At 51.2% G+C, this 26,096-nt stretch overlaps 1 protein-coding gene across 1 annotated transcript in view; it reads right to left on the reverse strand.

Annotated features, from left to right (window-relative positions):
- The window catches only part of PTPRB (protein tyrosine phosphatase receptor type B), a 69,057-nt gene that overhangs the window by 17,388 nt on the left and 25,573 nt on the right, over positions 1-26,096 (reverse strand). The window contains exons 6-21 of the mRNA XM_064165897.1: positions 25,256-25,513; positions 23,827-24,090; positions 21,846-22,115; positions 20,897-21,157; positions 19,261-19,527; positions 17,260-17,523; positions 15,268-15,531; positions 13,919-14,182; positions 12,580-12,843; positions 10,586-10,855; positions 7,803-8,066; positions 6,306-6,569; positions 5,660-5,941; positions 3,969-4,247; positions 1,946-2,095; positions 1,000-1,243 (exon numbers count right to left, since the gene is read on the reverse strand). Of these exons, the coding sequence (XP_064021967.1) occupies positions 1,000-1,243; positions 1,946-2,095; positions 3,969-4,247; positions 5,660-5,941; positions 6,306-6,569; positions 7,803-8,066; positions 10,586-10,855; positions 12,580-12,843; positions 13,919-14,182; positions 15,268-15,531; positions 17,260-17,523; positions 19,261-19,527; positions 20,897-21,157; positions 21,846-22,115; positions 23,827-24,090; positions 25,256-25,513 (4,129 nt within the window). The remainder of the gene's footprint in view (positions 1-999; positions 1,244-1,945; positions 2,096-3,968; positions 4,248-5,659; positions 5,942-6,305; positions 6,570-7,802; positions 8,067-10,585; positions 10,856-12,579; positions 12,844-13,918; positions 14,183-15,267; positions 15,532-17,259; positions 17,524-19,260; positions 19,528-20,896; positions 21,158-21,845; positions 22,116-23,826; positions 24,091-25,255; positions 25,514-26,096) is intronic.

The following is a 26,096-nucleotide window of genomic DNA, read 5'->3' on the forward strand; positions in this document are numbered from 1 at the left end:
CCAGCACAGGTGCAGGGCTCTCAGGTACCCTGGCAGAGGTAACAGCTCTGGCTGCTGGCACACACAGCCTGGTCATGCTTGAAAGGAGGACCACCAGAAGATGCAGTGAGGAGGGGACTCAGAAATGCTTCTCACAGGGACACATTCTCCCTTCACATGGCTGCAGGGAGCTGTGCTACAGGAGAAATCACAGAAACACAGAACTGTCAGGGCTGGGAGGGACCTCAAGGATCAGCCAGTTCCAACCTACCTGACAGGGGCAGAGACACCTCATGCTAGGTGACACCTCCAGGTCTTAATCACCACCAGGGATGAGGCTTCCATCCTGTTCTGGGCTCTCACCACCCTCATGCTGAAGAACTTCTTCTTAACATCCAATCTGAATCTACCCATTTCCAGCTTTGTTCTATTCCCCCCAGGTCCTACCTTTACTCAGTACCCTAAAACATCCCTGTGCAACCTGATCTAGGTGTACCTAAGTCAGCAGTGGGGCTGGACTAGAGGATCTCCAGAGCTGTCCCTTCCAGCCCTTACGATCCTATGATTGGCAGTCACCCTCTTCTACACCCTACAGCTAACTCAGGCGTAGCTCTGGAGCATGGAGATGCAGGTTGGAATAACCTCCAAGTTCTTCTACCTCGTTCCAAAGCACTGGTGTGGGGTAGAGGTGCCAAACAGACTGAGTGAAGCATCTTTGCCCTCTCCTGTTAAGCACTCTTCTGACTTAAGATTGAGCAGCTATAGGACAGCCTCTCATCAAGCTGAGGGAAAGAGATAAACCTATTCACAGCAGAGAGCTTTGTGCTTAATTAATCACAGCCATCCCAGGCTAGCGAAGGACTGGTTGGTACCTGTGGAACAGGGGCAGAGATAAAGCTTTTACAAAGGCACAGGCAAACACAAAGGCCATTGTACAGCCCAGTTATTAATCTGCAGAAGCTTTAGTGTTATCAGGCACTCAGCACCACGCCAGAGCACAAGCACCACCATCAATCTAACCTGTAAGCAGTCCGAGGCTTCAGAGGTCCATCGCAGAACCTCTGCTGGTCCGGATCGCAGCGTCCCCCGAGGTTTTCCATTTCTCCTCCAAGGTTAATGGCAAAGCTTTTAAAGTCACTGTCAGGGTTCTCAGTGCAGCTGCTGGCAAAATAGTTTGTCTGGTAGATGCGTATGGAGTCGTTGTGTTTGTACTCCAGGTAGGAAGGTAATGGGTGCTGCTCATCAGGCTTTGCTCCTTCGCTACCTACACCAGGTGCAGAGAAAGACAGAAGGTTTACAAACCCAACCAGCTCACAGCCTCAAGCTGTTGACAGTACCTGGGGGTACTGCTCCACAGCCAAATGAACATGAGGCAGCAGTGTGCCCAGGTGGCCAAGAAGGCCAATGGCATCCTGTCCTGGATCAGGAATAGTGTGGTCAGCAGGACCAGGGCAGTCCTTCTACCCCTGCACTTGGCACTGGTGAGGCCACACCTTGAGTGCTGTGTCCAGTTCTGAGCCCTTCAGTTCAAGAGAGATGTTGAGGTGCTTGAATGTGTCCAGAGAAGGGCAACAAGGCTGGGGAGGGGCCTGGAGCACAGCCCTGTGAATCACACTCTGTGATTCTATGCTCCACAACCTCCCTGGAGATGTTCAAGGCCAGGTTGGATGAGGCCTTGAGTGACCTGTTCTAGTGGAGGTGTCCCTGCTTACGGTGGGGGGTTGGAACTGGCTGAGCTTTGAGGTCCCTTCCAACCTAACCCATTCTTTCATTCTATACATGAAAATATGTACCTACTGCTTCTGACTGAGCTCTGCAGTTGCTAAGTGCCTAGGCTAGGGAGCAGATCTATGAATACAGCCACTAGATGTGGAGAAGCTCCTCTGCTGTGTAGTGAATAGGAGTGTACCTCACCATGCAACTCCCACAGGCTATAAAGAGAATGGTATCAAACCATGGCACTTACCATCAGCCTCTCTCACAACCACAGTAAAGTACTTCACAGCTCCATTAGTATCACTAAACCAGCTGCAGTTAAAAGTAAAGTTGATGGAGGACTTGGTAATGAGCACCTCTTTTTTGTTCACTCGTATGTCTGGAGGTGGCTGGGGGGGACCTGAGTAATGAAAGGGAAAAACAAAACAAGAGGAAGCATTACCTATGTGCTTGCTGCAGGTTAAACCTGGTATGGAAAATGCAATTGATAATGCAGGTCTGTTGAGTGCACTCAAACCTCAATCAAGACTCAATCAAGGAAGTGTCTTCACCTCCTACAGGGAAACTGCCAAGGGATAAAACAAGCCAGCAGTGACTTAACCATAGTTAACAGTGACAGCTCCTCAGGAGGACTCCCTGCAGAAGCCCACAGAGAAATGCATTAAAGTCTTGCTAAATCTATGAAATCAAGAGCTGGAGCTGCTAAAAATGACACAGATTTAAGACAGATACTTGGAGGCCAGTTAGCACACTCACTATAGGAAGTTACCTTGTGTGCTTTAACTTTTCCTCTCTACATCTAATTCCTCTTCCTTGGAAAAAACCTCCCATGGCAGGGAGGGTGGAACTAGATGATCCTTGTGGTTCCTTCCAACCCTGACTGATTCTATGATTCTCAAGTCCCTTTAGTGGACAAGTGGTATATCAACCACAAGATTCTCTTTCCAGTTTCTGATAGTTGACTTAATGTTTGCTATATTATTGCTAGCTATTTCTTAAGTGATCTAGATTCCCTGTTTTCCCTCTGTGTAATATTTCTCATGACCATGTGAGGAGCCTACTACCAAAAATATGGTCTGTGGTGAGACTCTTGAATGTTAGAGTTAATAAATGATATTGATTTTGGAGTAAGTCCCACCAATGCCCTTACAAGAAGTTAACAAAGCAATCTGTGGCCAGACAGACACTGAGAAACTTTGTGTAAAGGGTTAACCCCTCTGGGGGAGCAGTCTTGACCCTGACCCCAGGTCCTCCTGACTCCTCTCCAGGGGTGGTTCTGAGCCTTACTCCAGGTGTAGTGCTTCGCCCACTCCCACCTCCTATCTAGCCCCCTATAAAACCAGAGGAACTGCCTGTTTTGTTCTCCCTTGCCCTGCCTCCCTTCCTGACAGCATCACACTCCTGTTCCTGCTGCTCTTTGTTTTACCAGTCCATGAGCTGGACAAAGTCCATTGCCATCAATCTGGTTGTATACATATATTTTGTATCTTGTAACCTCTTTGTAACTCCCCTACCTCAAATGCCTTTTATTGGTTGTTAAAGTTCTCTCTTTTAACTTCCAAACCAAAGTGAGATTATTTTTTTGGGTGTGCTTTAACTTCTCCTCTCTACATCTGATTCCTTTTCTTTGAAAAGAAAAGGGGAGGAGAGGGAAAGGCATCCTATAAATTGTTATTGGTTCTATGAACTGTATTTGAGTCTCTGGGAAATTTAAACTAGAACTGAGATACTCTGTTACTGTTCCTTGGTTTTATATCTCTAAGCAAAACCAGTGGGCGATATGGACATCACTATTATTTTCTTTGAACAGCCAAAGATCTGATTTCTCTCATTAAAAGATCCCAATTAGCCTCAAAGCAGCACACTGGGCAAAGAGGTTCAACAAGGGCAAGCGCAGAGTCCTGCACCTGGGAAGGAACAGCAAACTGCACCTGTAAAGGTTAGGAAGTGATCTGCTAGAGAGCAGCTCTGCTATGACTGGAACATCTTTGCTGCTGAAGATCATAGAGGGACAGGAAAATTCTTCATGTTTCTCAGGCTGTATTTTGTGAATGAGCTTATAATTAAGCAGGTCTGGTAATAAAGTGAGAGGAAACATAGTGCCAGTGCTGCACTGTCACAGCAGGGACCAAAGGACAGGTTGGCCACCAGATAACCAGTGCCATGCACTGGCAGCTGTGGAGTTCAGAACTCCTTTTGCTGCCTAATCAAGACAAACAGTTGCTGATTGCTGCTCCTTGCCTCCCATCACTGCAGCTCTGAACTCCACTTACGGTCAATCATGGTGATGGTGCTGTCCTGCACCACCTCACTCGTCATGTCTGCAGAATGCACCTTGATGGACACCAGGTAGCGCTTGTGGGGAACCAGGGTCATGATGTTCAGCAGAGATTTGTCTTTTTCTATCCTTTTAGAGAACTCCACCTCCCGAGTGTCCATCTTCTTGCACTCGACGCTGTACCCATCGAAGTCAGAGTCAGGAGGGGTCCAGGAGCACGCAATGGCAGTGGACGTCTGGGGCCGGCAGTGAAGGCTTTGGATCTTGTCCGGCTCTAGAGAAGAGCATTGAGAAGGTGAAGCTCAGTGTGAGAAGGGACAGACATCACACACACTGTTAGAGCTGAACATTAGTGTCTGAACTGGAAACTGTAAACAGAACTCTTCCAGGGAATCACAGAACAGTTCTGCAGCCCCCAGCACAAGCAGGACATGGAAGTGTTGGAGCCAGACCAGAGGAGGCCACCAAGATGCTGAGAGGGCTGCAGCAGCTCTGCTCTGAGCACAGGCTGAGAGAGTTGGGGCTCTGCAGCCTGCAGAAGAGAAGGCTTGGAGGAAACCTTATCGTGGCCTTCCAGTAGCTGAAGGAGGGCTGGGGAAGGAATACTGACAAGGTCTTGTAATGACAGGAGGAGGTGGAATGGGATTGAACTGGCAGAGGGGAGACTGAAAGTGGATGTTAGGAAGAAGCTGTTTGCAGTGAGGGTGGTGAGACACTGGCACAGGTTGCCCAGGGAGATTGTGGCTGCTTCCTCCCTGGAGGTGTTCAAGCCCAGGCTGGATGAGGCCTTGAGTGACCTGTTCTAGTGGGAGGTGTCCCTGCCTATGGCAGGGGGTTGGAACTGGCTGAGCTTTGAGGTCCCTTCCAACCATTCTGTGATTCTAACTGGGAGAAATGGAATGAAATTCAACAAGGGCAAAGGCAGATTCTGGCACCCGGGAAAGAACAACCCCAGGGATCAGGATACATTGAGGACTGACCTGTTGTGAGGCAGTGAAGGGGAAAAGGATCTGAGGGTCCTAGTGGATGGGAGGGTGACCAGGAGCCAGCAATGTGCTCTGCTGGCCAGGAGGGCCAGTGCCATTCTGGGGTGGATTAGAAGGGCTGTGGTTAGGAGGTCCAGAGAGGTTCTCCTGCCCCTCTACTCTGCCCAGCTGAGGCTGCACCTGGAATAGTGTGTTCAGTTCTGGACCCCCTAGTTCAAGAGGGACATAGAACTGCTTGAGAGAGTCCAGCACAGAGCCACAGCAATGCTGAAGGCAGTGGAAGATCTTCCTTAGGAGCAGAGCCTGAGGGAGCTGGGGCTGTGCTGCTGGGAGAGGAGCAGCCTGAGGGGGGACCTCAGCAATGGTTATAATGATGTGCAGGGTGAGTGGCAGGAGGCTGGAGCCAGGCTCTGCTGGGTGATGCCCAGTGCCAGCACAAGGGGTAGTGGGTGGAAGCTGAGGAACAGTTTCATTTAAGCATGAGGAGGAATTTTTTCCCTGTGAGGGTGGCAGAAGCCTGGCACAGGCTGCCCAGGGGGGCTGTGGAGTCTCCCTCTCTGGAGCTATTCCAGAGCTGCCTGGGTGTGTTGCTGTGTGATCTGCTGCAGGTGCTGCTGCTCTGGCAGAGGTGGGACTGGCTGAGCTGTGGAGGTCCCTTCCAGCCCCTGCTGCTCTGTGACTGTGTGGGACTGTTACTCACTGGTTCTGACACTTGCAGCCTGGGGCTGGCTGTATGTCTTCCAGCTGTCCCCACTGACGGTCCTGACGCTGAACTCGTAGAGCCTGCCCGGGCGCAGGCCGTAAATGATGCGGACTTTCGACCTGCTGCTGCTGTAGGGGTTGAACACTGTGAGGGGATCCTTTGGAAGCCACTGCACCTCAAAATCATCGTAGTCTGTCCAGTCTGGAGGACCCAGCCAAGTGACTGATAAGGAGGTGTTTGCCACATCAGTGAAGGACACGGCGTTGGGAGGGCTGGGTGCTAGGCAGAAAGGGGAGATAAAGGAGAAAACCAGAGAGAAGAGATTCTTAACAAGCACTTGGAGAAGACAAACCACACAAACCATGCAGTCTTTCCTCCAGGCATCACCAAGTGGTTCACACTGCCCTGTCTGCAGTCAGTGACTGCACTCATGCTGATGGTGGTGACTTTCACAGACATTCAAACACTGCCAGCAAAATCACACTCTGCTGGCTTGATACCCCTAAGGGTATTCTTTACCTCTACACCCCCAGTGATTCTCACAGCAAACCCTCCCTCAGAAGAGGTCTGTTGCATAGCTGTGAACCAATGTGAATTCTGACAGGGCAGTCTCAACAAAAGTCCCAAAGCTTTTGTCTTTTACCTGTTCTTCCCTCAGCATTGGCTGCGTTGGTCAGGTCACCGCTGTGGGTCACCACAACCAGAGTGTACTTTCTGCCAGGAACGAGCCCCTGGAAATGCCACTCTCTCAGGTCTTTCCTCTGCCACGTTTCTTTCTGTGTCCCGTTTGGGTTGTACAGATTCAGCTCGTAGAAGTCAACATCTCCTGCTGCTGGAGCCCAGGTGAACCACAGGCTGTCGGTCATGTTGCGGTTGGACGCCTTGAGGCTGACAACTGGAGCTGGCACTGGAAAAGAGGGGATTGATATCACACAGACACAGCACCATGCAGGTTGGCAAAGCCCCTCAGAAGCACCAAGTCCAACCTAGAACCCTACTCTACCAGAGCCCTAAGCACCACATCCAAACCCCCCTGAAACACAGCCAGGGTGGGGGACTCCACCACCTCCCTGGGCAGCTCATTCCACTCCCTCACCACTCTCTCTGTGAAAAAATGATTCCTAATGTCCAATCTAAACCTCCCCAGCCTCAGCTTGAGGCCATTCCCCCTTGTTCTGTCTCCAGTTACCTGTGAGCAGAGCCCAGCAGCAGCCTCTGCACAACCTCCTTTCAGGTAGCTGCAGCCAGCCATGAGCTCTGCCCTCAGCCTCCTCTGTTTCACACTGCCCATCCCCAGCTCCCTCAGTCTCTCCTCATCAGATTTATTCCCCAGATCCTTCCCGAGCTTCCTTGCCCTCCTCTGCACTGCCTCCAGCACCTCCACATCTTTCTTGAATTGAGGTGCCCAAAACTGAGCACAGTACTCGAGGTGTGGCCTCACCAGCAGTGAGTCCAAGGGGACAATCCCCTCCCTGCTCCTGCTGGCCACAGCATTTCTAATCCCATCCAGGATGCCATTGGCTTTCTTGGCCACCTGGACACACTGCTGGCTCACATTCAGCTGCTGTCCATTACAGGAACCCCCAGGTCCCTTTCTGCCAACAGCTCTCCAGCCACACTGCCCCAAGCCTGTAGCATTGCTCGAGGTTGTTGTGACCCAAGGGCAGGAGCTGGCACTTGGCCTCGCTGAAACTCATCCCCTTAATGCCAGTCCATTAATCTAAGCCTATCCAAGTCCCTCTGCAAAGCCTCTCTACCCTCACTCAAGCCAACACTGTCACCTAAGTTGGTGTCATCTGCAAACTTACTGCTGACACTCTCTATGCCTGAATCAAGGCTGTCAATACAGATGTTAAAAGAAGTGGTCCTACCTTATGTAGGACATCCTTAAGGGTGAGGAGAGGCAAGAAAGCCAAGTAAACCTTACACTTATCCTGCAACTACATCCATGTCATAAACTAAACAGTCCTCTCCTAACCACACCATTCAGAATTTCCCTTCTGCTTTGTCTAATGCTTTTCACACCCAAGAGCCATTACTGCTCTTTCTGATAGCTGCTCTGATCCAGCAGAAGCAGACTCAGCCAGCCTCACTGGTGCTCCCCACGCTGGAGACAGGTGGATTTCAGAGATGCTCTTGCCTGTCCTTCCAAAGACAGAGGACTCATTCGTGAGGTCCCCGCTGTGGGTGACGATCACCATGCGATACAACCTGCCCTGCCGCAGGTTCTGGAACGAGCACTGCTGCAGCTGCTGCTCTCCTGAGATCCTGTCGTGAAGGGACTTGTCTGGGTTGTACAGGAAGATGTCATAGGAATCAAGCTCCCCCTGAGAGGTGGTCCAGCTGAAGGAGAGTCGGTCAGTGGTGTTCTCCGTGACCCTCAGGTTGGTGACGGCTGCAGGGACTGAAAAGGATAAAAGCAGGAGTAAAGAGCTGTGCTGCTCTGAGGCTGATTTTTCCTGAGAGGAATTCAATCCTCAGCTGTGAGAAGAAAGAACCCAACAGTAACCTGTACCACCATTCTTCTGCTGAGAAAGGCAACCAGTCACAACACAGGTCAGCCAGGCGCTTCCCACACACACTGCTCGGCTCTCCCTTGGGGCTGTGCCTTCTTTCTGGCCGTCTGCTCTCGGGGGCTGAGTCTGCCTTTAACTCTCTACTCCATCCAACCCTTTTTTCTCTAACCTCCTTGCCTCTTTTTGACATCTCACCTCAGATCTCCAGATGTACCATGTAAGATACACGTGGGTTGATCTGAAGGGAGGGGGCAGGGGGTTTGGGTGGGGAGCCCTCTTGGGGACTCTGTTTCTGGGAGGGGCACTGTGTTTCTGTGTCACTTTTAAGTTGTATGTAACTGCATATATTGGTGTACATCTGCCTGTATATTGTGCTAAGCTGTAAATAAAGCCTCATCCCTTAATTTCCAGCTTGGCTGAGTCTAGTCTGGGTGATTTTCTTAAGTGGGGGGGGAGCAGGTAACAGCCAAACCAGCACAACAGCCAAGTGTGGAGGAATGTGGCTGGACTCCACCAGGGCAAAAGCAGAGTCCCATTTTATTACAGACAGAGCTACTTTCATACCATAACACAGACAGAGCACTAACACAGTACAGGTGATGTACAACCTTGTTTTTCTAACAGACTCTTCACCTCCTGCTTTCCCCTACCACCTGGCTCGTTATCTCTTCCTCTACTTCTCTCCCACAGAGGAGGCATCCTGTAACTCCTGGGACCCAGCACACCTTAACTTTCTACAGAGCTCATTATTTTTCTGTCTTGCATTCCCACAATCAAGTGGCCACTCACCAAGCTGAACATGTCACTTCACAGGCTCACAGGATGTCAGGGCTCGGAAGGGACTCAAAGAGATCATCCAGTCCAACCCCCCCCTGCCAGAGCAGGACCATACAATCTAGCTCAGGGCACACAGGAACACATCCAGACAGACCTGGAAAGGCTCCACAGAAGGAGACTCCACAACCTCTCTGGGCAGCCTGTGCCAGGGCTCTGGGACACTTCCAGGAAGGAAGTTCCCCCTTGTGCTGAGCTGGAGCCTCCTGTGCTGCAGCTTCCATCCCTTGCTCCTTGTCCTATCCCAGGGAGCAGTGAGCAGAGCCTGTCCCACTTCCTGACCCCCAGCCCTCAGAGATTCTCAGTCTTCTTTACTGCAGACTAAGCAGCCCCAGGTCCCTCAGCCTCTCCTCCTCAAGCAGTGCTGCAGTCCCCTAATTGTCCTCGTAGCCCTCCCTTAGACCCTCTCCAGCAGATCCCTGTACCTCCTAAACTGGGGAGCCCAAAACTGAAGGCAGTACTCAAGATAAGGTCTCCCCAGGACAGAGTAGAGGGGGAGGAGAACCTCCCTGGATCTGCTGGACACACTCTTCCCAATGCACCCCAGGATCCCATTGGTGTTCTTGGCCACAAGGGCACATTGCTGTGCCATGGATGTTCTCCACCAGCACCCCCAGGTCCCTCTCCACAGGGCTGCTCTCCAGCAGATCACTTCCCACCCTCTTCTGCTGCAGTTTATTATTCCTCCCCAGGTGCAGGACTCTGCACTTGTCCTTGTTGAACTTCATCTGGTTCCTCTGTGCCCAGCTCTGTCTGTCCAGGTCTCTCTGGATGGCCACACAGCCTGCAGCTGCATCAGCCAAGCCTCCCAGTTTGGTGTCATCAGCAAACTTGCTGAGCAAACTCTGTCTGTCTGTGCCCTCATGAATGTCATTGATGAAGATGTTGACTGACAGCTCTCCAGCTGGACCTGGCATCGTTGATCACCACTCTTTGAACTCTGTCTTGTAACCCATTCCTAATCCGCCTCACTACCTGCTCTTCCATCCCACACTTCAGCCACGAGCAGCTAAGTGATGTCAACAGCAACTCTCAGAAATGAAGGCAAAGCACTTCTGAGGTGCCACTGGAGTCTCCCCAGTACAACATCTGCATTTCCCAGCAGGCCTGATTCTCCAGCCTCTGCTCGCACAGAGCTGCTCATCACTTGCTGCAAGAAGCTAAAGGCTGCAAGATTTGGCTCTGACTTTAGAGCTGTGTTTTCACCTTGCCTCTAAAGTGGGTTTGGAGCTTTCTGTGCTGGTTTCCCCATGTCAATTACATTCTGTGCTTCTGTGCTCCACAACCTCCCTGGAGGTGTTTAAGGCCAGGCTGGGTGAGACCTTGAGAGACCTGCTCTAATGTGAGGTGTCCCTGCCCACATCAGGGGGTTGGAACTGGATGATCCTTCAGGTCCCTTCCAACCCTGACAGTTCTGTGACTGACACAGCAAGCACATACCAGGAAAAATTATGCACAAACCCCTGGAGCCTACTACTGGAATCTTTGCAGAATCAAGGTGCAGAGGCAGCTTTTGTGCAGTTACTGGTACCTGACTGAGGGAACTCAAAATGAATCAGGATGTTCCACTTACCCGTTCGGCCAACAGTTTCTGCTCGCTTGCTGAAGAGCCCACCACTGACTGTCAAAACCTGGATTTTGTACTTCTTGCCAGCTAACAAATCTTCAAATTTGTGCTGTTTGGCAGTGGCTGGCTCTGACTTGTTGCTCAGGAGGACCCCTTCCTCATTCAAGAGCAGAATGTCATATCTTTCTGCCACACCAGGAGCTCTCTGCCAGGTTACTAGCAAGGAATGACTGCTGTAAGCATGATGGGCTACTAATTCCTGGACAGAGGCTGGAACTGGAGGGGAAAAAAAACAGTGAAAGGCAAGGCATTAGTACATGAAACAGGGAGCATTTAATGCAAGATTGTGAAGAGAGCAATTCACAGAGGCTATCTTTACATATTTGCACATTCACTTGTAGTAAAAGGGGTATCTGTGCATGTGTCTGCACAAGCAAACACTTCTAGACATAAATGCAGTCAGATAAAGATGCAGACCATCAAGGACATCTCAACTGGGCATGGAGAAGCAAGGGATATATACACACACAATTAATTATCATGAAAGGAGGGAGGAGAGTGAGATGAACTGCCTGAAACAGTTAAGAGAGGCATGAGGAAAAGGGCTGAGAAGTAAAGAAGTGGTAAACGGGTAAATGGCACAGAAGAGACAACGTTAGCCAGAAGCTGCTGCACAAAAGTTGCTGCCACAGCAAACAGATGTAGGTGCTGGAGAGAGGATGGATCAAACCCAAGGTGCTCAGCTGATGTGTGTCCCCCAACACGCAGTGTTTGAGGGCAGCACACTGTCTGCCTTGATCACTCGACAGGCTGTCACAACACAGCACTTGGCTACAGGGACTCCTGCAGCTGCATGTGTTGGAAGGTTACAGGCACAGGACTAGGGAGGGATGGAACTGCATTCATCCTATAAAGGCACACTTTGGGCTGGGGACTTGAATTCCACACAGATTCACCCAGGTAAAGCTGCTCCTGCGACAGACCTCATGAGTTTTAAGAGGGGAGGCTGAGGAGAGACCTCAGCACTCTGTACAGCTCCCTGAAGGGAGGTTGGAGTGGGGAGAGGGCAAACTCTGCTCCTTGGTGTCAAGAAACAGGACCAGAGGCAATGGTTTCAAGCTGTGCCAAGGGAGGTTAAGGCTGGATGCTAGGAAATATTACTTCACTGAAAGGGTTCTCAAACACTGCAGTGGTCTGCCCAAGGCAGTGGTGGGGTCACCAGCCTGGGAGGTGTGTAAGCAAGGTGTGGGCCTGGCACTCAGGGGAATGGTTTAATGGGGAACCTTCAGTGCTGGTCAAGGGTTAGACTGGGTGATCTTTGAGGTCTCTTCCCACCAGATGCACTTTGTGACTCTCTAAATGTTTGCAAGACTAAGGACTCATGCTCTTTGAGTCCTGTGTCCAGTTCTGAGCCCTTCAATTCAAGAGAGATGTTGAGGTGCTGGAAGGTGTCCAGAGAAGGGCAGCAAGGCTGGGGAGGGGCCTGGAGCACAGCCCTGTGAGGAGAGGCTGAGGGAGCTGGGGGTGTGCAGCCTGCAGAAGAGGAGGCTCAGGGCAGACCTCATTGCTGCCTGCAGCTACCTGAAGGGAGGCTGTAGCCAGGTGGGGTTGGGCTCTGCTGCCAGGCAGCCAGCAACAGAACAAGGGGACACAGCCTCAAGCTATGCCAGGGCAGGTGGATGTTAGGAGGAAGTTGTTGTCAGAGAGTGATTGGCATTGGGATGGGCTGCCCAGGGAGGTGGTGGAGTCCCCATCCTTGGAGGTGTTTAAAAAGGAGTCTGGATGAGGCACTTGGTGCCATGGGTTAGTTAATGAGAAGGTGTTAGGGGATAGGTTGGACTCAATGACCTCGAAGGTCTTTTCCAACTTGGTTAATTCTGTGATTTAGAACTTGAGTCTGGCTGTCTCCATATCCACACAACATTCATAAAACCATCAAGTAAGGGTCAGCTTCTGAGAACAAACAATGCAAGTTGCCAGTTGTCTACAAAGCAGGGTACCTGTTCTCCCCAGAGCTGCCAGGCTGTTGTTCAAGGTGCCGCTGTTAGACTGCACCACCACCTGGTACTGCTCCCCAGCTTCCAGCTTGTGAAACGTGTGCTCAGAGGTGTGCTTGGACACACTCTGGGAATCAAGCTGACGGTTCTGCTGAAACAGAGTCACTGTGTAGGAATCAACATCTCCACTCCCAGGGGTCCAGCTCACCCTCAGGCTGTTTGTCATGCCATCAGGCGACAGGTGAATGTTTCTAACTGCACTCGGAACTGGAGGGGGGAAAAAAGGAACACAAAGGCAGCAGCTCACATATTTTGTGTTTGATTCAGGCCTTGAAATTCCTACTTCTTTGCTGGCCACAAAAAACGATTCAAAGTACAAAGCATTTGCAGGTCCAAGTAACTCCACTCCTGGGTAAACACTAGCAAAGATGAAGACATCTGTGTAGAACTATGCCACTTCAGGGGAAGTCAACAGGTCCACGTCCCAGTGGAGGCCAGTGACAAGCAGAGTCCCTCAGGGATCAGTCCTGGCACCAGTCTTGTTCAACATCTTTGTGGGTGCCATGGACAGAGGCACTGAGTGCAGCCTCAGCAAGTTTGCTGACCACACCAAGCTGGAGGGCAGGGATCCAGCCAGAGGGACCTGGACAAGCTGGGCACAAGCCAACCTCAGGAGGTTCAACAAGACCAAGTGCAAGGTCCTGCAGCTGGGTCGAGGCAATGCCAAACACAAATACAAGCTAGGCACTGACTGGCTGGAGAGTAGCCCTGAGGAGACAGACTTGGGGGTGCAGCTGGATGAGAAGCTCAACAGGAGCCAACAGGGTGCACTTGCAGCCCAGAAAGCCAACCAGAGCCTGGGCTGCAGCAGGAGAAGTGTAGCTAGGTTGAGGGAGGTGATTCTCCCCCTCTACTCTGCTCTGGTGAGACCTCACCTGCAGTACTGCATTCAGTTCTGGTGCCCCTGGGGAAAGAGGGATGTGGAGATGCTGGAAGGTGTCCAGAGCAGGGCCACATAGATGCTCAGAGGGCTGCAGCAGCTCTGCTGTGAGCACAGACTGAAAGAGTTGGGGCTGTGCAGTCTGGAAAAGAGAAGGCTCCCAGGTGACCTTCTTGTGATCAAAGATCACATTGGGTGATTCTGTGCTCCACAACCTCCCTGGAAGTGTTCAAGGCCAGGCTGGATGAGGCCTTAAGTGACCTGTTCTAGTGGGAGGTGTCCCCTGCCTATGGCAAGGGGTTAGAAATGGCTGACCCTTGACATCCTTTCCAACCTAAACCATTCTATGATCCTTCCCTCTAGAGAAGCCCCAGCACATTTCAAATACCACCTTCCTCTTACTTGTCAGGCCTTCAATGAAGGTAGCACGTTGTGCATCTCCACTGATGGTCAAGACAAGGATCTTGTACAGACGTCCTGGAGTCAGAGCTGTGAACCAGCACTCCTCAGCAGTGTTCCCGAGGAAAATGGGTGGGAAGATCTTCATATCATTGAAGAGGAGTTGAATCTCGTATTTATCAACATCCCCCTCAGCCTTTGACCAAGTCACTTGCAAATCTTCTGTGCTCCTGTTGCTAAGAGTTAGTTCCTTCACCGACTCGGGCACTGAAATGGTAAGAAGACAGACAGGAAACTTCTCAGTACCTGTTAGCAGATCACAGCAAAAAGAAAGCAGTTCTGAAATCCTGCTCCTGAGCTATAAAGTTTCTCTTCAGTTCCCTAGGAAAAGCAGCAGGCTGCACACATTTGCAAGGGTTGCTGTTGGAGGTTCTCACCATGTCCACCTGAGATTTCAGAACAGGTAGAACAGGGCCAGAGAGATGCTCAGAGGGCTGCAGCAGCTCTGCTATGAGGACAGGCTACAGGAACTGGGGCTCTGCAGCCTGGAGAAGGCTTCCAGGAAACCTTGGAGTGGCCTTCCAGTATCTGAAGGGGTCCTACAGGAAGGGTGAGGAGGGACTATTGGCAAGGTTTTGTAACGAGAGGAGCAGGAGGAGGAGGAGGAATGGGTTTGAAGTGGCAGAGCAGAGATTGAAAGTGGATGTTAGGAAGAAGTTGTTTGCAGTGAAGGTGGTGAGACACTGGCATAGGATAAGATCTGAGACCTTATCCCTGGAGATATTGCAGGTGAGGCTGGACAGGGCTGTGGGCAACCTGATCTAGTTGAGGAAGTCCCTTGGGTTGGAACTGGCTGAGCTTTGGAGGTCCCTTCCAACCCAGACCATTCTATGGTTCTATCAGGTGCTAGGTGAAGACAGGCAACCAGATTCCTGCTGGTTCACCACAAGTCACCTCACCACTCTTGCCCTATGCTCTCCAACTCCAATTTGAGTAGACTGAGACCCATTCTATATTCTTCTTTGTCTCTTTCCATGACCAGAGAAAAGTGCCTTGTACATTCTGGCACAGATTAAGCATAAAGACTAGGCTGCTGTGGAAATGTGTCCAGCTCTGTCTCAGTTTTGGATGCTTCAAGATCTGCTTTCAAACTCACAGCACAGGTCTCTCACTTCACTTTCCATGTGTCTGTAACTCAGACGCTGGTCACAAACTAAACACTGCCTTTCACGTTTGGAAGGACACAGACTCAAAGAGTCACAACCAACATTGTGTGTTGAACTCATGAGAGATTTTGGAACCAAACTATGGTAAAGGAAAATGAAAAGGACGATTCCAAGCTGTGTACTTACTTGTTCTGCCATAGACCCTTTCACTAGTTTCATATTTGCCACTCCTCGTGCTGACCGTGACACTGTACTGCCTCCCTGGGACCAGGTTAGTGAACACACATTCATTTTCATCCTTGGGGACACTTTTGGTCTGGATGAAATCATGGTTGTTCTTGATGACCACTTGGTAATCATCAAAATATCCAGAGGCATGCAACCAGGACACCTTCAAGTAGTCACTTCTGGCTGAATTGCTGACCGTAAGTCCCTGAACGCTGGAAGGGACTGAAAGAAGAAGCAAACACAATTAAAGATTCAGAAAGAAGAAACACAATTAAAGATTCAAAAAGAAGAGACACAATTAAAGATTCAGCAAGCTCTTAACTTGTTGAAGGAAGAGAACTCGCTGGAGTGCACTGCATTTGTGGTCATTACCAGACTGGTCTCAGGAAGCTGCAAAAAGACCACAACGTGCAGTACTCTGCCCTTTAAAATAGTAACTGCAGCTTCCAGGCTGCTTTAAGCCATACAGCAATGGTTTGCCCTTCCAGTTTTTAGGCTTTGGGAGCTTGGTCAGGTTTGCTTCTAGGAGGGAGTACCACAGGCTCACACTCATCCTGAATTTGCTTCTCCTCCTTTAGAAGAGAGTTACTCACTCACATCACAAGACTCAAACTGCAGTAACTCGATTCTCTTGGTGGTTTTAACATCCCTCACCACATTTCATTACATCTCTCTTTCATCCTAATGGTTTTCCAAGTGCAATGGCCCTGTCTTTGAGGATGTTTTGGTTTCCAACCATTCTTGCCACCCTTCTCTGAAATTTCATCCAATCCTCTCATAATTTCCTTGAGCATCCCATGGCCAAACTCACAGGCATGGCTGTTACCCCACTAAAGCAACAGACTTAGGTGTTGCTCTTTTATGTGACATGTTACTAACAGCTATGTAGTTCTATTCCATTCTTTCAGTGAGTAACTTGTCAGGCTGTGCTCTGCAGGATACCCTTGAGGAGCTCAGCAGAAGGGTTAAAGGCAAGAAAATGCCTTTGAGCCGGAACTGATCCAGGACGTTTCATTCACCAGGACTGGCACAGGACTTTTTGTCATGCTAGAAGAATTTAGTATAACAAAGCAGCAGTAGAGGCACAAGAATCAAACTGAATCTGCAAAGCTGTCATTTCATCATTTGACCCTTCAACTCCTGCTTACTCAGCTCAGTTTGGTCAGATATCAATAGATTGATCATTGATTGATCATTGCAGCTGGGCTGCCCAGTTCAGGAGGGACAGGGATCTATTGGAGAGTCCATGGGAGGGCAACAAGGATGCTGAAGGGACTACAGCACTGCCTGATGAGGAGAGGCTGAGAGCCCTGGGGCTGCTTAGGCTGCAGAGGAGAAGGCTGAGAGGGGATCTGAGCAATGTCTGTCAAGAGCTGAGGACTGGGGGTCAGGAAGGAAGGCACAGGGACAGCCTCTGCTCACTTGTGCCCTGCCACAGGACAAGGGGCAAGGGATGGAAACTGCAGCACAGGAAGCTCCAGCTCAACATGAGAAGAACTTCTGGAGTGTTAAGGGTGAGAGAGCCCTGGCACAGGCTGCCCAGAGAGGCTGTGGAGTCTCCTCCTCTGGAGCCTTTCCAGCCCAGACAGCAGAACAGGTACTCCACAATCTACGAGCACAAAACAAAACCGAACAAATAATACCAGAGCCTGCAGGGAGTTTGCACAGCCAACAAAAACTAAGTAGGATCAGCACATACAACAAGTGTGGTGCAACAAGGCCTCAGCTAGTGCAGCTCTGAGACAATCTGCTTGTATCATGCAGCATCACACTGCACACTTTCTGTCTGGATGTGTTCCTGTGCGAGCTGTGCTAGATTCTGTGGTCCTGCTGTGGCAGGGGGGTTGGACCTGAAGATCTCCAGTGGTCCCTTCCACCCCCTACTGCCCTGTGATAACAGCTATGCAAAGTGGTTATGGTGACTGGCTTTGCTCAGAGGCTTTTACTCACCTGTTCGCTCCTGGCTGAAGAAGTAGTTTTCATACTTGCCGCTCTTTGTGGTGATGGTCACATTGTAGAGCATTCCAGGAGTAAGGCTGCTGAAGGAGCACTCACTAAAGGACTTGGAAAAGGTGAGAGTCTGCACAATCTGACCATCATGAGAGAGGGTCACCAAGTAGTTGTCTACGTCTCCAGCAGCTGGCAGCCAAGAAACGCTGAGGTAGTCACTGCGACCTGAGTTATTCACTGTGACTCCAGTCACGCTGGAAGGAACTGTGCAACAAAGAGCAAAAAGCAGAAGAGCCTTAACTAGCCAGCTCCTGTTCATAGAATCAGCCAGGCTGGAAGAGACCTCCAAGCTCATCCAGTCCAACCTAGCACCCAGCCCTGGCCAGTCAACCAGACCACGGCACTAAGTGCCTCATCCAGGCTTGGCTTCAACACCTCCAGCGACAGAGACTCCACCACCTCCCTGGGCAGCCCATTCCAATGCTAATCACTCTCTCTGCCAACAACTTCCTCCTAACATCCAGCCTGAACCTGCCCTGGCACAGCTTGAGGCTGTGTCCCTTTGTTCTGCTGCTGGTTGTCTGGGAGAAGAGCCCAACCCCACCTGGCTACAGCCTCCCTGCAGGCAGCTGCAGGCAGCAATGAGCTCTGCCCTGAGCCTCCTCTGCTGCAGGCTGCACAGCCCCAGCTCCCTCAACCTCTCCTCACAGGGCTCTGCTCCAGGCCCCTCCCCAGCCTTGCTGCCCTTCTCTGGACACCTTCTAGCACCTCAACATCTCTCTTGAACTGAAGGGCCCAGAACTGGACACAGCACTCAAGATGAGTTATCCTCTCCAATTGCCATCCATCAGTAAGGGCCTGTAGGAAGGTAAGGTCCCTAGCAGAGTGTGTTTCATTCCCCAGGAGCTCTCTGACTCCTAGTGGCCAAAACAGGAAGGCAATTTTTTTTTCCAAGCCAGCAAGGTGAGCCCAAAAGGCTCCACGTTGTCAGAACTCCCACCCCTCAGACAGAGACATGGCAGAGTCATACCGGGGCAGATGTTACCCATAATCAGCTGTCACTCTTCCACTGAGGTACTGAACTGACTTACCTCAGCAGAGAAGCTGCCATCAGCTCCAGGAAAGGTCTCCTCCCTGGGCAACCTGTGCCAGTGTCTCACCACCCTCACTGCAAACAACTCCTTCCTAACATCCACTTTCAATCTCCCCTCTGCCACTTCAAACCCATTCCTCCTCCTCCTCTCATTACCAGAGCTTGTCAATAGTCCCTCCTCAGCCCTCCTGGAGCCCCCTTCAGATACTGCAAGGCCACTCCAAGGTCTCCTGGAAACCTCTTCTCCATGCTGCAGAGTCCCAACTCCTGTAGCCTGATTCATCCACTCCAGTTGTGTATCTCTCCCAGGGCAATTTTTTGTCCTCACCACAGAGTGATCCTGCTGTAGGCAGAGCAGTTAATTCCCTAAGGCTCTTTAACAGGAATCCTGACCCACAGCGTGTCTGAGATCACAAACAGGAAAATCACAGCTGAAACTCTGCAGTTCTGAATTCTCAGTGCAGTTTGAGGAAGAGGAGGCTGAGGGCAGACCTCACTGCTGTCTACAACTACCTGAAAGGACACTGTGGAGAGGCTGCTGCTTGGCTCTGCTCACAGGTCACTGGAGTCATAACAAGGGGGAATGGCCTCAAGCTGAGGCTGAGGAGGTCTAGATTGGACATGAGGAAGAAGTTTTTCATGGAGAGAGTGGTGAGGGAGTGGAATGAGCTGCCCAGGGAGGTGGTGGAGTCCCCCAGCCTGGCTGTGTTTCAGGGTGGTTTGTCTGTGGTGCTTGGGGCTATGGTTTAAGGTGAATCTCGCAGAGTAGGGTTCTAGGTTGGACTTGGTGCTCCTGAGGGGCTTTTCCAACCTGGCTGTTTCTGTGACCTAGTGACATGATGATCCTCTTTAAGAAACTCAGCTGTGAGGATCTGACAAAGCCATGCTGGAGTATTTCCCTGTTTTACCTGTCCTCCCCTCTGCGATCTTCTGCCTTGAAGCTATCCCCCCGCTGACAGTGGTGACAACAACTGAATAGAGCCCTCCAGGTTTCAGGGCATAGAAGTGGTATCCATTGGTTTCACTGGGCACAGTCTCATTCTTAATGACAACATTCTCATGGATCAGTAGCACTTGGTAGGAGTCTACGTCCCCCAGCGCTGTCGTCCAGTTGGTGAACAAGCTGTTGGTCGATCCCTGACTTTCCACAGTCAGCTCACTCACTTGGGCTGGCACTGCAAAGAGAATGGCCAGAAAGTTACTGAGGAGGAACAACAGACAATAAGCCAACCCCCCCCACACACCCCCAAACAGCCCAAGTTTAGTCAGGCAGAGGAAGTGCATCAAAAAGAACATTCCAACTGGCAGCCGAACTCAAGGGCGCTAAAAATAATCTTAACTCGTGCACTGCTCTTCCTGTCTGCTGGGATGTGGTCTATGGGAAAATAGCTCAGGCAGAGAAAGGCCTTTCAGGTTTCAGCACAGCTTTTCTCAGCCAGCCCCAAATGACTCAAGGTCAGGGAAGTGGAGGAGATGGTTATTTGTGTACAGACCATTAAATGAAAGCCATCAGTTCCTAACCGCTTGGGGGTTTGATGCTTATCTCAGTCTCCCATCTTTCATTCTCCCTTTCCCCTTCTCTCATTCCCTTTAAATGACAAATTTAGTTTGATGAATACCTCAGCTACAGCCATCTAGGGAGGTTGCCCAGGGAGGCTGTGGAGCACAGAAGCACAGAATGTGATCTTTGATCACATTCTGTGCCTTCTGTGCTCCACAGCCTCCCTGGAGGTGTTCAAGGCCAGGCTGGATGAAGCCCTGAGCAACCTGTTCTAGTGGGAGGTGTCCCTGCCTATGGCAGGGGGCTGTAACTGGCTGAGCTTTGATGTCCCTTCCAACTTAACCCATTCTGTGATTCTGTATTTGATGAGCAGGAGACCTGCTTTCTCTGTATTTCATAATGCAGTGCACATTTGGAGGCACACTGCTTTGATCAGAGTCCTCACATGGCCCTCTTCTAGTCAGGTTTAAAACTGCAGTCCTGTGTGCACTTCTGGAGCCTCCAACATAAGCAGGACATGGAAGTGTTCGAGCCAGCACAGAGGAGGCCACCAAGATGCTGAGAGGGCTGCAGCAGCTCTGCTGTGAGCACAGGCTGAGAGAGTTGGGGCTGTGCAGCCTGGAGAAGAGAAGGCTTGGGCGAGAGCTTGGAGTGGCCTTGCAGTATCTGAAGAGGGCTCCAAGAGGGCTGGGGAGGGACAAGATCTTGTAATGAGAGGAGGATGAGGAGGAATGAGTTTGAAATGGTAAAGGGGAGATTGAAAGTGGCTGTTAGGAAGAAGTTGTTTGCAGTGAGGGTGGTGAGACACTGGCACAGGTTGCCCAGGGAGGTTGTGGAGCACAGAAGCACAGAATGGGATCTTTGATCACATTGGGTGATTCTGTGCTCCACAACCTCCCTGGAGGTATTCAAGCCCAGGCTGGATGAGGCCTTGAGCAACCTGTTCTAGTGGGAGGTGTCCCTGCCTATGGCAGGGGGTTGGAACTGTCTGAGCTTTGAGCTCCCTTTCAAAGTAACCCACTCCATGATCCTACAACGCTTACCTGTTCTCCCTTCCACTGAAGTCCAGTTGCTTAAAATCCCACTGATGGTAGTGATGGTAGCTGTGTACTTCCTTCCAGGTACCAAGCCGGTGAAGGTGAATTCCTTAGCTTCTTTTGCCAGGCCTTTTTTAATGATAGTGAGTTCCCTGTCCCCCAGTGAGACCACGTAGCTGTCCCACTCTGCCACGGGGGTCATCCACATGACGCTGAGGGAGGATTCATTAGCGTGCTTCACACGGAGCTGGAGAACAGCCTCTGGAGCTGGAAGAGTGCACAAATGTCACAAGAGCTGGACCGTGGACTCAACACAAATGCCACCTCCCAAGCTGCTGTAAAGAATCATCTCCACCTGCAGTACTGTGTACAGCTCTGGAGTCCCAAACACAAGGAGGATATGGAACCATCAGAGCGCATCCAGAGGAGACTACCAAGATGCTTAGAGGGCTGCAGCAGGTCTGCTATGAGGACAGTGAAATGAATTCTGTGATTCCAAGATCCACAGGGCTCAGCTGAAGCTGCTGCCCTTTTAGTGACTGAGGGAGCTGGGGATGGTTAGTGTAAAACAGGAGGCTGAGAGCAGAGCTCATGGCTGGCTGCAGCTACCTGAAGGGACATTGTGGGGAGGCTGCTGCTGGGCTCTGCTCACAGGGAACTGGAGGCAGAACAAGGGGGAATGGCCTCAAGCTGAGGCTGGGCAAGTTTAGATGGGACATTAGGAATCATTTTTTCACAGAGAGAGTGGTGAGGGAGTGCAATGAGCTGCCCAGGGAGGTGGTGGAGTCCCCCAGCCTGGCTGTGTTTCAGGGGGGTTTGCACGTGGTGCTTAGGGCTGTGGTTTAAGGTGAACCTCGCAGAGCAGGGCTCTAGGCTGCGCTTGGTGCTCCCTAGGGGCTGTGCCAGCCTGCATGGTGCTGTGACTCTGTGACACTTCCCAGACGCTCGCACCAACCTGTTCTCCCCGTGCAGCTCGCCCTGCTCTGCAAACCGCCGCTCTCTACGACGACGTCCACATCATACTGCCTGCCCGGGATGAGGCCCAGGTCGTGGATGAGGTACTCGGTGGTGTCCTTGCGCAGGGTGGCGTTGAGCAGCAGGGCGGAGCGGTTCCAGAGGAGCAGGCGGTAGTTCTCCCAGTCGCCGCTAGGCGGCAGCCACCGCACTCGCAGGGACCCCAGCCAGCCGCCGCCGCCCGCCTTCAGCTCCGACACCTGCTGGGGCACTGCAACACAGCCAGAGCAGTCCTGAAGCACAGCGCCCCGGGACGAGGCGACCGCACACCCGCACGACCTGCCCCGCAACCGCAGCTACCGTGCACGTACTCGGAGCAGCCAGAGCACGGCGAGGGATCTCGTTACAAAGGCTGCTGTGCACGAAAGGGGAATTTTACCCTTCCTCACTCAAACCACTCTTCCACTGTAGGTTTCTGACACCAGAAACCTCTTTGGACGCAGCCCAGAAAGCCAACCGGAGCCTGGCCACAAACTTAGGGATGAGTGCTTTGAGTGAGGGCCTGAAACTCTCCCTCCAGAAGGAAATGATGATCATAAAGGTAGGCTAGACAAATAAACCAGCCCTGCATGTAACCAGTCCAGCTTTGTAATTACTGATCATGAGAGGCTTCCAGCTCTCTTCCATCCTGCACTGAGGACAAGCTAGCAGGTAGCTATGTCAAGCATGTACCTTTCACATGAGCTGTTCAGTTGTGGATGCTAAATAATCTCTAAAATAAATACTCTGCTCGCTCCCTCAGACACATGTCCTCGTTTTATTGGCTGCCTACTAACAATCCACCTATGCACTCCTCATCCACTTATGGATTTCTTTCCCCCCATCTAACTTCTGTCTGGGTTATGCTGGTGTGGAGAGGATCACAGACCTTTGGGACCAGTAATGCTGTGGGAGAGTTATGCCAGGATTTTTCAGCTTCAGAACTCATACAAGAGGTACCAGAAGAAATTATACTTCTGAGGGAAGATGACCAAAACACAAACCCAGCTCTACTCATGCTGTCAAACAGTAAAGAAAGTGGAGAATTGACCTTTTCCTATCTGTGAATTTGTTTCTGGATCAAAGGATAATATTTAACCTTGCAAAACTGCTAAAAACGTCTGTTAACAACTTGGCCAGATGCAGGTTTCCCCAGAATGTAACTCAGTTGGTCAGAAGCGTGGTAGTGTGGAGCAGTTTTGTTACAAACTCACCCCAATATATGAGATCCAAAATGCATTCTTGTTTCCTGCTGCCAAGCTAACAGAATCACAGAACTGTCAGGGTTTGAAGGGGACCTCAAAGATGATCCAGTTACAATCCCTGCCATGGGCAGGGACATCTCTAGATCAGGTTGCTCAGAGCTTCATCCATCCTGGCCTTAAACACCTCCAGGGATGAGGCTTTCACCACCTCTCTGGGCAAACTGTTTCAGGCTCTCACCACCCTCATGGTGAGAAACTTCATAAAGTCTAATCTGAATCTCCCCTCCTCTAGCTTGGACCCATTCCTCCCAGTCCTATCACTACCTGACAGACTAAAAAGTCCCTCCCCAGCTTTCTTGTAGCCCCCTTCAGACACTGAAAGGCCACAATAAGGTCTCCTGGAAGCCTTCTCCAGACTGAACAAGCCCAGCTCTCTCAGCCTGTCCTCACAGCAGAGCAGCTCCAGCCCTCTGCTCATCCTCGTGGCCCTTCTCTGGACATGCTCCATCACATCCAGATCTTTCCTGGAGCAGGGGCTCCAGAACAGTGCTCCAGGTGGGGTCTCACCAGCGCTGTCGCCAGAGACTCAGGAAGGGGCACTCCTGGAACAACGCTGTGACCTCTGCCTTACTTTGCTTAGAATCCAAAGAGTTTTGCCTCCCTCAGTGATTTTTCACAAGGCCAGCAAGGGCAAAACTCCCACTGGTTACTGAGTTCTCCCTGAAGCATTAGACTTACGTGTCCTGCCGTCCGCCACCCGGTCAGCAAACAGCTCTCCGCTGACTGTGCGGGCAGTGACCTGATAGAGCCGTCCTGGAGTCAGCTTCTCAAAGCGAGTCTCTGTGACTGCTGCCTCCAAACTTCTCACAGCTTCAACTGATCCAAGATGAGACAGAGTGATGTTATAGAAGCTGAGGTCTCCTGGAGGTCTTTTCCACTTCACTTTTAAAGTATCTAGGCTGCCATCGTTAGTCACCGTCAAATCTAAGACTTCAGCTGGGGCTAAAAAAAAAAGAGAACAGTAAGAAAGAGAACAAAAGACTTCCACCACAGAACATCTAACACCTGCTACCTTCAGACTGCAATAATTAAGTTTTGCTTCTGCATAGCTAAGTGAGATGGAAGTAGGAACGACTGTGTCTGAACAGAGAAACTGGTCACAGTGAAACGGAGCCCATCCCTGCTTAGGGCACTGTGAGACAGCAGCACTCATCTGTGTGCCCTAGGAATCACAACTCACTTCATGCTAAATTCACTTAATACTGAGTTATGGAGCAAAGCTGGAGGTGAGTAGGTTCAGACTGGATGTGAGGAGGAAGTTCTGCACCATGAGAGTGGTGAGCGCCTGGAATGGGTTGCCCAGGGAGGTGGCTGAGGCCCCATGCCTGGAGGTGTTTAAGGCCAGGCTGGATAAGGCTGTGGCCAGCCTGACCTAGAGTAGGGTGTCCCTACCCATGGCAGAGGGATTGGAACTGGATGATCCTTGTGGTCCCTTCCAATCCTGACTGATTCTGTGATTCTAAGTTACACTGACATAGTGAGATTTGTGTGAGAAACTGCACCTTATCTCTCTCAGAAATGAAAGAAAGCAAAGGTGTGGCTCTGGTTTTGCCTACAGGGACACAGGATGTTAGGGGTTGGAAGGGACCTCTGGAGAGCTTCCAGTCCAACCCCCCTGCCAGAGCAAGACCACAGAATCTAGTGTAGGTCACACAGGAACTCATCCAGACAGGGCTGGAAAGGCTCCAGAGAAGAAGACTCCGCAACCTCTCTGGGCAGCCTGTGCCAGGGCTCTCTCACCCTTACACTCAAGAACTTCTTCCCCTTCTTGAGCTGGAACTTCCTGTGCTGCAGTTTCCATCCCTTGCCCCTTGTCCTGTGGCAGGGCACAAGTGAGCAGAGGCTGTCCCTGTGCCTTCCTTCCTGACCCCCAGCCCTCATCTCTAGACAGACATTGCTCAGATCTCCTCTCAGCCTTCTCCTCTGCAGACTAAGCAGCCCCAGGGCTCTCAGCCTTTCCTCCTCAGGCAGTGCTGCAGCCCCTTCAGCATCCTTGCAGCCCTCCCTTGGACACTCTCCACAACTCTCTGGACAACTTGTGCCAGTGTCTCACCCCTCTCCCTGGAAAGAGCTTCTTGTGGTGCTGTGAGGAATTCTGAAATCATACCTGTCCTGACTGCTTGAGAACTGCTGCTCTCCAAACCTGCAGCATGAGCTATGACTGAAAGGTTATACAGGTGGCCTGCTGTAAGTCCTGCAAACGTGTAGGAGGTCAGAGGATGCTCTTGCTGATCCTCGCGAACCAGGACCTGGTTATCCAGTAACAGCAGCCTGTAGCGATCCACATGTCCAAAGCCAGGAGACCACGAGGCATGGATGGTGTCTGTCTTGACACTGACCTGGATGTTTTTCACAGGGGATGGTACTGTTGAAATAAAAACCACATGCTTAATCACAGAGTGTCAGGGCTGGAAGAGATCTCCAAAGCTCATCCAGTCCAGCCCCCCTGCCACAGCAGCACCTACAGCAGATCACACAGCAACACAGCCAGGCAGCTCTGGAATATCTCAAGAGAGGGAGACTCCACAGCCCCCTTGGGCAGCCTCTGCCAGGTTTCTGTCACCCTCACTGGGAAAAAAATCCTCCTCATGTTTCCATGGCACTTCCTATGCCTCAGCTCCCACCCACTGCTCCTTGGACTGGCACTGGGCATCACCCAGCAGAGCCTGGCTCCAGCCTCCTGGCACTCACCTGCACATCTATCTAACCATTCCTGGGGTCCTCTCTCAGGCTGCTCTTCTCCAGGCAGTACAGCCTCAGCTCCCTCAGGCTCTCATTATAAGGAACATCTGTTCCATTCCCGTAATCATCTTCAGAGCTCTGTGTGGAACTCTCTCAAGCAACTCTATGTCCCTGGGGGTCAAGAACTGGACACAGTACTCCAGCTGTGACCTCACCAGGGCCGAGTAGAGGGGCAGTAGAACCTCTCTCAACCTACTAACCACAAC

Source organism: Pogoniulus pusillus, chromosome 27, assembly GCF_015220805.1.
Source record: "Pogoniulus pusillus isolate bPogPus1 chromosome 27, bPogPus1.pri, whole genome shotgun sequence".
In the NCBI taxonomy this organism is placed as follows: Eukaryota; Metazoa; Chordata; class Aves; order Piciformes; family Lybiidae; genus Pogoniulus; species Pogoniulus pusillus.